This window comes from Phalacrocorax carbo, chromosome 11 (genome assembly GCF_963921805.1).
Source record: "Phalacrocorax carbo chromosome 11, bPhaCar2.1, whole genome shotgun sequence".
NCBI lineage: Eukaryota > Metazoa > Chordata > Aves > Suliformes > Phalacrocoracidae > Phalacrocorax > Phalacrocorax carbo.
Genome location: NC_087523.1, coordinates 12,635,053 through 12,650,618, shown reverse-complemented (window position 1 = coordinate 12,650,618; position 15,566 = coordinate 12,635,053). Strand labels below are relative to the sequence as shown.

The 15,566-nt window shown below is 47.5% G+C and overlaps 1 protein-coding gene across 2 annotated transcripts in view; it reads right to left on the bottom strand.

Moving 5' to 3' along the window:
- The window catches only part of LOC104042409 (gamma-aminobutyric acid receptor subunit beta-4), an 86,857-nt gene that overhangs the window by 25,532 nt on the left and 45,759 nt on the right, over nt 1-15,566 (bottom strand). For both annotated transcript variants that reach the window (XM_064463168.1, XM_064463169.1), the window contains exon 4: nt 8,517-8,737. In XM_064463168.1, coding sequence (XP_064319238.1) covers nt 8,517-8,737 — 221 coding nt within the window. The remainder of the gene's footprint in view (nt 1-8,516; nt 8,738-15,566) is intronic.

Here is a 15,566-nt window from a genome sequence, read left to right as displayed (position 1 = left end):
ACTAGTGCATCCAAGCAGAAGTCAAAGACACCACACTCTGGAGAGCATCCTTCAACCCCAGGACACAATAATGACCATCTCTAGAAAAGCAGCCATGAAACTCTGTGTCACACAGAGTGAGTGCTATGTCTCTGTTACAATGAGGAAAGCTCTGCCCACCTGAAGCTTGTATTGAGCAAGCAGATGCTGGCACAGAAAGGGTAATGCAGCCACACCCTGCTGTCCCTCCACTGCTGCCTGCTCTGCAAGCTGAACCCAGCAGCAGCAGAGGAGTGTCCCACCACAGCTGCAGCTCAAAAAGGAATGCTCAAGTTTCTGCAAACCATCAGCCCTCCACAAATATTTCAGTTCTCTGACATGAACACCACCAGCCATTTCATTCCCTCTCTGATCCTCCTCGTCGCTGTTTACTTATTAATGGCTTCTTCTGTCTTATTTAGAATGATTATGTAAGTTCACAGACACAGAGCAGCACAGAGCTCTGACCTGCTATTAAAACTTGCTGTGCTTGAACGTCTTCTTTCTATCTCCTCTTTATCCTGTTGCTGGCCACCTTCAAGGTAGCTGTCCTTTCAGCTCCTGCTCCAGTCAGAGCTCCCTCTACCAAACTTCAGCTCTGAAGGCCCTCATCTACCCATTAATCCTCTAGATCATCTGCAGTGTATTGAGAGCATTAAATTCACCAGCTACAAGTGAAAGGGGCAAAAAATTACTTTCCCAAAATACCATCTGATTTAAAAAGGAGTAGGTCCAGACCCTCTAAGGAGGACTGGGTGGGAGAGAGGGGAAGACTATTACCTTTCAGGGGTTCCTAAAGCAAGTGGGGTCCCTTTCCACTTAAGCTCATCCCTACAAAATAAACTACTGCACTGTCTGCATCATAACTGTCTGTACCAGCAAACTAAGGACACCTGCCACTGTTTCTGGGGCCAATGTCAATTGGTACAGAACAGCCTTTGTCTACACTTACACTCTTACCCTCTGGAAAAAAAGGTCTGACCGCATGCAGAACGCCTATTGAGAACAGTGACCAGCCTCTGCCGTGCTCTAGCTGGGAAATGCCCGAGAGGCTGTTCGCGGACATAGGCCAAAACCAGGAAACAAATTGACTATGCAGACCACTGATGTCCAGTGCCCAGGAATGTTCCTTGATACCTTTGGCTTTGAAAGGATGCTGTCTAAAATTCAGTATGGATAAGAATAGGAGGAATATAACACAAATACCCCACCACCATTGCCTTCCTAGTTCAAGGGGAGACAGACTCAGCAGTTCAGGCACTTACCCTATGTTGCAGGTATGGATTGTCATCATGCAAGGACAAACACAAACACTCTTACAGCAAAATAGAAGCATTTTTTTAAGTTGCTGGTTGCAACTTTTTGGATTTCAGACCTCCCGAGAAGCTGAAGATGCTCCTGCCCCCTGGGATACAGAATCCCAAAGCTCACAGCAGTTTGCAGTAATAAGGAGAATGGAGGGAAGGAGCTCGGGTTTCACAGGACTTGTGCAGGCTCACCCCATGGGGCAAGTTAGATTCGGAAGGGAATTCTGGTGACTAAGAGTAGCGAGAGAGGCAAAATTGCTCTTTTGCTGAACATGGGAAAAAACCAAAATTGAATTTTTACTCTGTACATTCTCAAAGTCAGTCATAAAAATATGCTGGCAAATGTCACCTTCTGCCTGGCAGTAAGCACAAACTTTGAAGGGCCTGGAGGGATTTTTAAACCCATAGTGAATTTTGCCATTCTTTTAACATTGTCTGATCTTCGCAAACTCCTGGAGGTCATGTTAGAACCAAGAGCAAGGCAAGGATATGGAATACTTTCCCCTTGTGTTTGTTCGCCTAAAACTGACTCCATAAGCCTTGGCACAATCCTGCTAAGGTCACTCTGTTTCCAAAAGCATCTGTGCTTGCATAGGCATCCTTTGATAAATAACAGTGTGCACTGCACTCAAATGGGGAAGGAAAAAGCTCTTCTAAACTAGTACTCAGGGTACCAGTCATCGAAATCAACCATTTTTTCCACCCTGGGAGAGTTAAAAGCAGAGTCGTCTTGGCTTCAAGGTTTTTCTTTTTTGCCTCTTTATTGTATTCCAAATGACCTGTGTGCCTGGCAAGTTGTCAGCTGGACCGGGGGATGAGAGACCCAAGTGGAACATGTTTAAAGAGATTTGTTTGTTGTGGTCACTTCAGACAATAGTGACCTGCACTTAATGGAGAAGGAGGTCTCTTCCTTCAGGAGCATCAGGCTGGGATGAAGTTGAATTAATAAAATAGTAACCCATGACTTAAACCTGTGGGATTTAGGAAAGAGTAGACAGGGTCCAGGGATGGGCTCAGACTGGTGTCTGGGGTAGGAAGACTAAGAGGTGCTTCCAGGGTGAACCAGGAGTTCAGGGCACACAAGCTGTTTCAGTGGTCTGTGAGGAGGCAGTGGGAATCAGCTGTATGTGGATACTCCTTGACCTCTACTTTTGCTAATAAACAAGTCAGACTTATAGGAAGTGTAGCACAGGCAGCAATTCCAACCAGGCCCTGATGATGCTTGCCTCTGTTCTTGCAACATTAAGGACTGAGAAGCAGCTCTGGCTTGCTGTTTTATCCTGTTTTAGTGAGCTCCAATTTCTTCCACAGCTTCTGAAATTATTCTGAAATTCCATATTGTTAAACTTCCTTCCAGTGTTTCCAGCTAAGTCCTTCATCCTGACCCTAGGAGGCAAAAATGCAGAAGGGGGATCTGTCCTTAACCTCAACTGGAGAGCTGAGCTGCTAATAAATTCTCATTTTCCCTCACCCACCTAACGAACTCTTCTCCCACTCCCACATTGCTGTGCTAAGGAGCTGACCCAAAGCAGAGCTTCTGTGGTGAGAGCAGTACAAGGCTGCAGGACTAGCTCCAAGGGGCTGGCTGGCTGGACATAAGCCCAGCTCTGCACCCAAGCTGCCAAAGGAAATATTTCTGCTACCTTTGCCTAACTTGCAGAGGGAGCAGGCAGAGCCACCAGAGACAGGGTACGTCCTGAATCATCTCACAATTCCAGAGAAACCTCTCTCAGGGAGGGAAGGGGAAGCAAAAATTGCAGATTTCTTCCCTTCTGGCCTGTGAAATGGGAGAAAAAAATTTCTCAGCGGTCTCAGTACAGAAAAAACTACTCTGTCTTAACCCATCAGGCCATCATCTCTGTAGGAAATCAAATAACACCCATGGAGAGAACAAGGACATAGCTGCAGACAGCAGGCTTCAAGTGACACAAGAGCAGGAGAAACCTTTCTACCTGCTGGAGAACCCAATAACCCCAGGCTGGGACCTGGGGAATGTAATACCGACAGGGCTGGGTCCTGATCAAGAGGCAGGTTAGAGATGGGAGCTATGGAGTCGTCCCCAAGATAAGCTTCAGCAGAGCCCCAGCCATGGGCAGCAGGCAGGGCAGCCCTGGAGGCTCTGCACCACAGGGTGGCATGGGGGCTCTGACAGCGTACCTGCTGTTGGATGAGTGAGTGGGTGGGATGCTTGACCTGTGTCTGTTAACCTGCATTGCTTCCCTATGTAAGATGAGCTAGAAGTGGTGCTCTAGCTGCTGCCTTGGCCACGAACAAGGTCTGGTCCACACGCGGGTCAGCAGTAGCTTGCTGCAATGCGAGGGCTGACGACTCCCAGGAGCCACTACCTTGCAGGGAGCAGGTGACTGATGGGAATTTACCCTCATGAAAAGCAGAAATTAAGTGCTGTCGAAGCAGATACACCCAGCTTCTTTCAGTTTAAAACTGCACGTTTTGAGTTGTTTGAAATGTGACAATTCTTTCCCCCTTGCTTTAAGCGCTGAACAGGTATTTACACTGATGAGGACAGCAGGGCTCTGCTTCCCCAGGAGAGCACTCACTGGGCTCAGAGCCTTGTTATGCCTTGGCACCCCATTGCATGTATCCAAACTGCCTCATCTCTAAAACACACCTCATTGCAGTCACTATCATGGACAGGAATTTAAAAAAACCCACAAAATACATGCACATGCTCCCCACCACCACTACCACCTTCGCAGGAGGAGATCCCTCATTCTCTCAGCACAGGATTTAGTCTCCATCATCAAATTCCTCTGCATTTTTCAGTTGCTCAGTTTGCATTGCCTGGGCTCCTTGCCAACCAGGCACTGCATCTCGCTTGCTGTCCACCCAGCTTCGCGCCTGCTCCCCAGCATCCCAGCCCACCCGCTCCCCCTCAGGGAGGTAAGTCTGGGCTCCTCAAAGCACCTGTTTTGCTGGAATCCAGTTCTGTCCCTAATTAGAATGAAATCAAATAGCTTCAAGATTTCCCTGAAGGATGTTTTAAAGCTGGTTTCAAATATGATTTCAAATTACCATATGAGAATTTCAGCATTGTTACAGTTGTTTCTATTTTTAGGTCTCTGTAAACAGATAGCAAAATCCTGATGACATCAGCATTTGACAAGTGTCAACTTGTTTCACTGCCAAATGGATGCTACATGGTCTAGAAAAGGAAATAAAAATCTCAGAGCATAATGTATAGCTTGTATGTGTGATAATGTAAAGCTTATTGAATATTGCGGAGGGGTGGACTAGACAGCCTCTGGAGGTCCAGAGAAAGCCTTTGATCATTCTTTATGTTATTGTCAAATGTCAGTAATGGTAGTAAAGCAGCTTGAACTAGTGAGGGAAATATAAGTGAAAAATTCTCTACATAAAATTAGGACTGAAACATCAACATTTTCTGAAATGCTTTTTTTAAATGAAAAATTTCTCCCTTTTTTTTTTTTTGTTTAAAATTTGATGAAACCAATGCAATTTTTGACATAAAGCCATTAGGAGGAAAAATATATTGAATTCAGCCATCACTATCCAGCTCTTCCTCAGTATTTTATCCACCTCCCTCCACTACCCAATAGCTGATTGCTTTTTCTTTGTCTTTGTGGGTAGCTCCTTTAAGCCTTCCCTTCATATTGCAGACTTTCCACATTATTTTAGCACTTCCCTGCTGCATGCCACAGGTGATCAGCTCTCCTGTGCTTCACAGGCATTTTTAATTCCTGCAAGGCATTTGGGGGCCAGGTGAGTTCAGACACCATCATGCCAGGTTACACATCCTAAAAACCCTGTCAGTTCTGCTGGTTTGCATCCTCCCGCTGCAGACCACACATCCCGCTTCATGTTTGCAGAGATAAGAATACCTTCTGGGCTGGATCTGGGCTCCAGGCCCCCATTTGGCCTTCTGGGATTTATGCCATCTGCTAAATCGTTGGGGAAGGGGATAGGGAACACCAGTCCTGACTCCAGCCCCGCAGCAGCCCAGCATCGCTGCCCTAGCACAGCCCACTGATGTTTATGCATTCCTTTGTGGGGGCTTGGCAACCAGCTTTTAGTCCGAGCCCAGTGTGAATTAATTTTGGAGTAAGCTTTTGTGTCAAATGCATTTCTAAGATGTAGCTATATTACATCTGCCGCACTCCCTTCATCCACTAATTTGCTAATTCTACCAAAAACAAGCATATGCTTTTCTGACACAAAACTTTCATGATGGAGTGGAGTGGAGGAATAAAGGGCTTCATTTATTCATGCAAACAAGTTATCTGAAGCCTAATCCTGTCCTCAATGAAGTCAGAAACAAAACACCCATTGACATGTGAGCTAACTTGGACCTTGGGGTCTGATCCAACACTTGAGCCTGATCCTGCCAGTCGCTTGAATACTTGCTGAAGGCAGGGCCCTGCCAGGGTATCATCCTCCCCGGTCTCTGACATCAGAGACTGCTGGAAAGAAAAATGACTGTTGTGCCACAAATAGCATGATTGAGTCACTTTGCTACAGGATCAGCTCAAAGGAGGGGGGAGTGGCTGGTGAGAAGGTAGCAGGAGACTGAGCAGAGCTGTGGTATTTCACTTGGGGAAAAACAAACAGGCAAACAAAGGAAAAGAAACAGAAATTGCCTCCTTTGGCCTTCTTCTGTCAGGGCAACTCCATTTTAAGAATCCTTCCCAAAAAAAAAATGCTGGAAAAGACAAGAACAGACTTCAAAACACAGGGAGGACCTGCACTTTTCTTCCTGTTTGCAGGACAAGCATGGGTACATTTTCACAAAGATAAAGGGAACACAGGTGAATATTCAATGACTGTTCTCTTACCTGCATACACCTGCTGTGCACATGGCCATCTATTTTTGAATAGGATCACAGTTATTTGCACCTGCAAAAATGCATCTAACACTCCTGTTGTCAGCAAAATCACAGGTGCAGGAGTCACTACAGAAAGCAGTCCTTAACTAAATATTGCCCATACCACTATGAATAAAGCTAGAGGGACATTCAGGGCACCCCAAAACCCAGGTGCTTTCAGGACAGTAAAAGCCATCCATCCTGATCTGAGGTACAGTTCGGGAACAGGAGCCACAGTTGCTCAGTGCTTCATTTTTGCAATTGCCATTTTCTCCAGGGGCAAGAGAGCAGCTTCCAGGAAAACCAGCCAAATGTTAAAACAACACAGGCAGCTCTTCCTATGGCCCTGGAAATAACAGGGGCAAACAGCTGTCATTTTCTTTCTTTTGGCCTGGATGCAATTTTCCTCATTTCACGTGTTTATACCAGTCATGCAAGGGAGCCGAGCTCCCTTCCCCACACATCTGGGCCCCACAGGAGCGGAAAGGAAGAGACAGTGCAGAAGACGCTTGCACAGTGTCCCAGCCCAAGCCAGCTTGAGTGCAAACCCTCCGAGGACCTCCACTGCCTGTCACCTGTGCTGCAGGGTTCATACTGCTCATTATTTGAGCCAACTAAATGGCAGCTGATAAAAATACACTAGCATTTCTGCTTCTTTTGCTGTTCAGGTGTGTGCAAAGATTTCCCACCAGCCAGGGGGAGGCAGCTCTACACTCAGGTGGGCTGTCTCAGCAGCAAAGAGCAGCCTGAGCTTACAGCATGCTTTGCCTTCTCCGTCCCAACAGGCTCAATTTATTACCTACCCTAAGTCAAAACATCTTCTTGCCTAGCCTTCTCTCTTGTTTGAACACAATGAGGAAATTTGGAGTAGTCAGCTGTGGGAAGGCTGCAATATTTCTGGTGGGTCAATAAAGCTGGCTCAGGGCTCCTTGGCAGTATCAGCCAAACAATATCACTGGCCCAAAGCAGAGATATGGGTATACCTGTCCCAGGCAGGGAGAGGCAGAACTTGGACAGACTCACACAGAGAGGCTTGTTGCACCTTTTTTTTGTCTCTGGGCCTGGAGCAAGAGGCATCCACTAATTGGAAGGAAAAAGTAGTACCTACATCACCCCATGAACCGCAGCTTGCCTCTTAGCATCAGCAGCAACTGCTGTTGTTTTGGCTTCCCAGGGCTCTGCCATAGGGAAAGCACTTGGCACAGACACCTTGCTGCCCTGGCAGGATGATGCCCTAGGCAGCCTCCTACTTTGCTATGCCTACACCCAGCCGTACCCTCCCCAAAACACCCCTGCTACTTAAAGAGGAGGAAAAAAAAAAAAGTCAGACTTTACGACAAAATATGAAGCAGCAGAAGAGCTGATACTGTAAATGGGAAGGGTGGGTGTACCCTCTCTGAAGGAGAAAGGTCCTTCCTCCCCCTTTGCTGCACTGGGACGTAAGCCCAGAGCTGCTATCGCAATCATTTGTGAATGTGGAGGCAGGTCTAAAAAGCCAGCTGTGAATTTTGGTTGTCGAAAAGGGAAGAAAAAAAACCAAACCCAAACTAGGAGAAAAGCTCAAAGCGGACAAGTACCGGGTTGGGAAAATCACTGCCTGTATTTCAGCTACAGCATCCAAAACCTGCACTCTTACCTATAGCTACAAACTCCCCTTTCAGCCCTCTGCCCCCTCCATTTAACTTTCTTACCACCCTGGCATCTCCACATATCCAGATAATACAGTAAGGCCAACCTTTGCCACCTCCTCCGCAACACAAGTACAGCACTTTCAAAGGCTGTGGACTTGCTTACGTTAATTTATTCCAGAAGCCACAAAAAGCCTCCTCACTGAGGACCATTCCCCTCCTAGATATCAACTTTCAAGCCTCAACCTTCAGAACTGCTGTGGTAATACGCATTTTTTTAAAAAAGTACGGAAACACGTCTCCTATCTCATACTCAAAAATGACTAAAGTGATTTGACTCAAATGCTACAGAAATTCAGCCTTAGACACGAGAGTAACTAAGCCTCATCTCTATAGGCCAAACTTGCAGAAAATTATAAGCAACTGAAAATGAGTGTTTCAAATGGAAGTGTTATGCAACGTGAATGACAGTGACCTGAAATGCTCAGAGCAGACTATTCCCATCTCTAACATTTGTCTATAGCAGCATAGCAAACTTTGGAGGCCTGAAGGAAACAACCATTTCCAGCTTGGAGAGGGAACAGATACTAAACACTGTGCAACACTTGAGAATCTTCTGGCCTCTTGGGTCCTTGCCTTACCAGAACATCTTTGGAAATGGTGGAAGGTTAGATGAGATGTCATTCTTGGCCACAGCCAAAAAAGATTCCCCTTAGACTTACCTCAGGCCATACAGGACAGTCCCATCAGGATGGAGCCGAATCATGCGATTCTTCACTGTCACCCCATGCAGAAAGGACTTCTTGTCATTCAGGAAATAGGTGTCAGGCAGCCACAACTGGTCAGCCACCCGGTTGTCCAGGGTCAGGTTGAGAGGAAGGTCGTTGTACGCCAGGCGTTTGTCCCGCCAGCTCTGCTGGAAGTACATGGTGATGGTATAGTCCTGGGGGAGAAACAGACAAACATCAGCCTGGCTCCAGGGTAGGGACGTAACTCAGTCCCTTCACTACTGCTGCTGCTGAGACCTTTGGTGGATATCCAAATTTCCTTGGCTCCCAAATGTTTGTGTCCACACCTCCGCCAGCTGGGGGGGCTGCGCTTAGTTCTGTGAAAATGGAAACAAGCCTCAGCTTTGTAGGAAAAAATATGATATTACATTACTCCAGCAAAACAAAACTGCATCCCACTCTGAGCATCCCCAGCCTGCTTAGAGTTTGGCTGCAAAACTAGTATTAGTTAGGACTACGATAACACTAAAGGATGTCAACCAACAGTGGGCTACACTGCATCAAAGACTTCAAGGATTGATCTGCCAATATAGTCACGTAAAGGTGTCTGGACACAACGCAGTCACGCTTAGCCACTGCTTATTACACGCAATTGGTAAAAGCCAGCTTTATTTTGAGCAGAAACCCAGTAGATTCCCAAGGGCACATGGAGAATCTCACCTCAAAGCCAAGGTTTCAAAGGCAATTCAGGCCAGCCGTGACAAGCTATTAGCACTTGCCTTGTTATATGAGCTAAGTTGGGCGTTCCTTGCAATTCTGAGGAAAGGACATATGTGGAGGAAATTTGTCACCAGTGGAGCATGATCCACTGGTAAAGGGGCAGTTCCCTAACCACCCCCAGCTAGCACAACGCTGTACATATCTCCTGTTCCTCTCCTGTTCGACAGTAAAAAGTTGACACTTAAAACTTGCTAAGACGAGAAATTTATAGAGGGTTTAGTGGCCCACAGCTGCAGTTCTGCAGAAACCATATTAGTCACTGGACAGTAATAGCACATCCAGGGGGAGATCCAGAGGCCCCACATCAGCTTGTTCAGAGACACAGTTATTGTAGCTCCATACTAGAAGAACAATTACTTCTTCTCAGGTAAAGGGGTACAGAACAGGGTCTTGTTTACACCAATGACAGAAAACATTCTCACAACAGGTCTCAGATAGGCTAGGAGCCAAGATTTTTGGGTAAACCAGCTAGCATTAAAATAACAGTATGTGGATTAGGAAGTGGGCACAAGTCTTGCTGACAGTGGCCTTACAGAAATCAGTGATTTTTCACAAGTCCTTAAATAAAAAGCATTTTTGCAAATGCATGTAAATGGTCTAGAACAGGTGGGGCCAGAGAGGCATTGTCTCTTCCCAGGCAGATACCTACAGTGCCACAGGCTTGCGTGACAGGCATTTCTGCTCTGCAAATTCCAGCTCTGTGTGAGGGGCTGGTGAGGACCTTGCTCATGCACTGACATCTGGGCTGAGCACAGAGGCATCCTGCCTGCCTCTTCTTTCCCCCTGACTTCACTCAAAACCAGGTTTAATTAGCACCTGTGAAAACAAGCTCAAATAATCTCACATTACGGGTATGCCAGCTTTCAGGTGTCTAACTATGATTCAGAAATCTAGACCCACACGTATATCCAAAAGGTCACAGAGTAAATCTGTGGTGTAGACTGAATACAAAGCTATATCTGTCACTTTCTGTGTTATATTGAAAAGAACAGAAAAGGTGACAGCTTTTTGGCCAAGAAGCTGTTTTGCTTTGCTTTTTAAAGGACTGCTAAACTCCTGTCTCAGAAACCTCACAGTCCATCTCTCAGGGGCACAGATATTTTCATTTTGGACAAGACCTTACAAAGGAAAATATTCTCCCCTGCACCCGTCCCAGGGTGTTTGAACCTGCATGGCAGTGAAAGCACAGAGGAGCAGAGCCCCTGAGTACCCTCCTCGGTAACAGACTCTTCTCCTGCTTGTGGAAAACTCGGCTACAGAGGCATCATTGCCATTCTCCCCCTTTGAGAACTCCACCCGCCAGCTGCTTCACTGACCTGCATTTTCCTAATCCTTGACAGAGTCCTGCAAAACCTCACCCCTAACCAGGCCACCCTGCTGCCACTGCAGGCTCTCGCCAGCCTCCAAGCAGCAGCAGACAAGTGGTGGCACTGATCTCCAGAAGTTAAAAAGGGCAAGCTGCTTACAAAGTGCACGGTTATTAACACTTGAGAGATACACCTTCTAAACACACCTGTATTTCTAGGATTGATAGGAACAAAACCAAAAGGGTGCAGAAATAAAAGCCTACCCACTAGCCATGAGGCTGATGATGCTCTTCAGGTGCACAGACCTGTCTAGGGAAGAAAAGCCAGCCCAGCTCTGAGCTGAGCTCTGTTCTCCAATCTTCCTGGGCTTCTTGGCACAATAGATTTAGTTATTTGGGCAGCATCACCGAAGTCTGGAGCACTTGATAGTCATGGTTCATTTAGTGCCTGAGGTTTCCCGCAGCCCCTCTGTCTCTACTGATCCCTGTGCTCCATTTCTCATTCTCCTGCTCTCCCCACCCCATCACATTGTTGAACAATAGGCAGGATTTCTGGGCAAAAGGAAAAGAGCAGGACAGCTGTCCACCCCACAGAGGTTAGTCCTCTCTGGAAGGACAGGAGCCGCTGACATACTAATGGGCACAGCACTAAGCTACGGGGAAGAGGGATGGCCCTGCCTCCAGGCCCCTGGGAGAGGGCAGGGCACAGAGCAGGGAGCTGGAGGAAGCATTGATATGGCCTACCACACAAGTGAGAGGGACCAGTACTCAGGAGTAAAAGCAGTCAGCTTGTCTTCCCCTTTATACCCCATAGTCTGGTCAGGAAATCAAGAAGTACCCATGTGACACCCTAGCATTACCAACTGGCCAGGTGCCAGAGCTGATGAGATGTTAATCATAACCTTCCTTTCAGAGGCAGATAAAATAATGACCAAGGGTGACATCGTTCTGCAGAAGCAGAGTGGCCAGATGCAGCCAATGCATGCGGTGGTTCATAAATTCAGGAATCAGAAGTAGTGAGCCTGATTTTTCTCTAAGTCTTGAATGCCAGTCCCTTTGTTGTAGAGTTTTATCTGTCATTGGGCTAATACAAGGCTTTCCCAAACCTCCCAGTAACCAAAGACATTCACAAGCCTATGGATGCCACAGATATTCTACAAGCTGTGTTTACCAGTAGATAGAAAGTTGGCCAGTTTATCAGACTTAATGAAAAGCTTCAAAATCAAACACACCTGGAGCCCTTGCACCCCTCCAGGTTACCACTGAAGCACTTTAGTGGGACAGTACAGCTGAATTTCCCTGCTGCCTGGGCTAGGGGTAAGTGAGGGAGCTTTCTCTGTGCATGCACACCCACTACGTAGCTTTCTCCACTGCTGCTGCTGGAGGAGCAAGCAGGCAGTGCAGGCAAATATGACTTTCCACTTGCCTCCAAACTAGCAGCCTAGACCCTCTCCACGCTGCACCAGTGCAGCTCCACTAGCAAACAAATGTTTCCAAATTTCCTGTCATGAATTCCACTGGGTCTTTCTGGAGGACCATAAAATGCTCAGACAGGGCCAGAGTCTGGCCAAGGCCACTTACTGCTGTGGCAAGGATGGGAGACTTCTGCAGAGAGCTCCCAGCTCGCCCTGCCAGGCACTGGGGAGAAAAGGCAGAACCTATACTGGAGGGAGCATGCATGAGCCAGGCCACCGTGTGCAACCTCCTGCTTCATCCGGTGGCTACTCGGGGAGGAGAGGCAAGCACGGAGAAAAGAAGACACCACTCCTCATCAGAAGCTCCGTGCAGGTTGCACTGCAAAGACCTTTCATAACTGTTCAGCATGCACTTAGATATCAGTTTTTAAAAAACATAGACTGGGACAAGAGAAAGGGGACTTCTAAAGGGTGGGCAAGACCAGAGGTTACGTGCCTCCACCTGGTCCTCTGTTTTCCACCCCAAGGAAAAGCAAGCTTTCCAAAGATAGTCTCTAGCTGGCTTTGCTACTGTAGCTTAACTGGCCATGTCAGCCTGTGCCTACCCTGACCAGCATCCCACTGTAGGAATGTCAACAGCATTGGCAAGGAGGAAGCTTATTTCAGACCCAGATTGGCCCTGCCAAGACTCACTGACCTACAGATCAGGTGCCCCTTACACCAAAAGAGCCTGTGCGTTTCAAAACAAGCTGCTCCTTTCTCCACCATCTCTGCTAGCCCAGCAGTGGTCAGACCCCTTGGTTTGCTCCAGAAGTCCGGTAGCCAGTAGCTCACAAGCTGCACAGCTCCAACACTGGTTTCACCCCTTTCATTCACCACAGTACTCCTGCGCTGCCCTCCCTGTCTTGCAAGGCAAACCTCGTGGCCCAGCTGTGTGCAGGACCGCACTCAGCACTACAGCTCCCCTTCAGTCCCTCATGAAGCTGAGATAGCACCTGAGCCTGCTGGAAAGCTGCTCAGCATGACCATCCCCATGGGACCCCCCCCCCATGACTCTATTCGGTCTGCTTTGCCAAGCAGCTCCCTGCAAGCTGTCAGTCCCAGCCCCCCTCACCTCCCCCGCTCCCAGGTATTGCAAAGGCTTTGCTCTCTTTTTCTCTCCTCCTTGCTGCCTGTGACGCACGCAAAACAGCGGTGAGAGCAACACGTGGAGCCAGCAGACACTCATGTTGCAGAGGTGTCTCCCTGTAAGGAGGGAGAATGGCTAACTTAGAGGCCCACAAAAGCCCTGGAGAAGGAACAAGAGGTTACTTGGGGGCCTCACATGCTGCAGTGATGGTGCATCCTACCAGATACTGAGGACAGGGCTGCTAGCATCCATCTCCAGACAAGAGAAAGGGACTGATGATTACAGCCTCTACTGAAACTCAGCTGAGACCCCAAACCAAAGATGATATAAGAGGACTGAACAGTAAAAAGCTGAGTGTTGACATAAGAGGGGCATAGGTGGAGGAAGGTATTTCCTGCAGAACCCCAGAGGCAACAAATTCAGTCAAGCATGCACAGTGATTCCCCAGTTTCTCAGAGGACAGGGTAGATAAGTAAGGGAACAGCAGCTGGGGCACAGCAAGAAGGGAAATAAGCTGGTACCATTAGTAAGAATTCAAGAATGAATTTCCACTGGCTCATATTCCAAACACCTTTACTAGCATCTACCATACGAGCCCTTCCACATCCATCTCACAGAGCCCCTTTAGGAGTGCAATGCTCATCTACCCTTAGAAAGCAAACCTGCACTCACCCTGGACCCTTCCCCAGTAGTGCTGGCTCTGAGCAGTCTGGGAGCAGAAATAAGCTCACTGTCACAGGAAACCAAAGCTGCTTCTTGGAGCAGAAGTGGCCCAGGAGGAAGACACCAGATCTGAGCCTAATGGGAACAAAGCCACTCATGCAGAGAGACGAAGTTTAAGGAGGCCAAGTCAGTGAGAGGACATGTGGGTCCAGGAAAGGGGACTAACACAGGAGAGCAGGTCACTCCTGGTGCTGTGAGCACAGGTTTGTTGCCACTGAGGCACCAACAAACCAGAGGGCAGGAAGAAGCTAGAGTGCTTGGGGGTAGCAGATACTATCCGAAGCCACCACAACACAGGTAAGGACACAGGCGTGTGGCCAGTTGCCTGTGGCCCAGGCAAGCATGTACAGCAGCCTGCAGGGATGCACCCACACCACCAAGGGACACAACATTTCAGGGAGTCAGTTCGGCGTGGGAACCTGAACTTCTTTGTCTATAGATGAAAGCACAGTGAGTGGTAGAGCAGGACCACTTGGCAGGCACCTCAGTAACAAGGGCAGCACTCAGCAGAGAGCAGCTTCAGTCTTTGACTGTAAAGCCACCTAAGGCATTCCTCCTCTGCACACAGTGACAAACTGTGTCCCTGGGCTCAGGAATGCCCCTTTGGAGGACAGCATCACTTGCCCCTGTCTGCTCACTGCAGTGAGAGAAGGGGTCCAAAATTTAGGAACCCCTCTTCCCCAGAAAGAGTTGCCCTTCTGCACAGTCTCATGTCGGCATGCAGAACACAAACATGGTAGATGCCCCAAGTGGTGTTCTTACAAGTGTGCTTGTGCTGATTTTGGAGACACAGTTGTACTGCGTCAGAGCAAAAGTCTTTCTACAGTAGTATCCTGTCTTCAGTAACAGTAAAGAGAATAGCAGGGAGAAATATAAGCAAAACAGGATCTCTGTTGTGATACTTAATTCTCCAGCTATTTGAGGTTTAAGGATCTCCTGAGCCAGAGCTGGTACCTTAACTGAAGATATTCAGTTTCTCTTCTGAGAGTTTGTCTTACCTCTCAGAATATTCAGCCTTTGGCATCAGCAATCTTGTGGTAGTGAGTTCCACTGTTTAGATTTCTACATTTACATCACTTTAAAACAAATACAAATTAGTCTTTTTTCTGATTCCCTGTAGCGCTTGCATTATGTCAGTAAATAATTATAACTCTATGCTACCTAAGCTTACAGGGTCCCAACCCCATTTTAGATACTTAAGGGTTACTGAGCAGAACACAAATAAATACATGCACTCTCAAAAGCAGTAAAAAGGCTCTGATAGAGGCAGGAAGCAGCAAGTGGGGGGACAACTGTTGCATAGGTTAAACACAGAACAGACATATGATGACAGTTTCTGACATTCTGCAATGGGTTGTTGCACAAGATCAAACTGAAGGCAAGGTAATGGAAATAACTTTCCACAGAACATGTGGAATTTGCTGTTACAAAAGCATGAAGTCAGGACCTTAACAGTATTTTGGAAGGTTTAGGCATTAATGTGGAAAACACAGTCCAAGTCATAAAAGGAAGGGACTAACTGGAAAGAACACCCCAAGGATGTAGAGCCTCCTGCTGCAAGGCAGAAGCTGCATCTTCCAACAGAAACTCACCAGAAGCATCCCTCCCGGGCAGGCTGCTTCATAAACACTCAGCACAGCTCCTGGGAGACGTGGATCATTGGCAGGTTGGGTCACATCATTTTCCTTTGT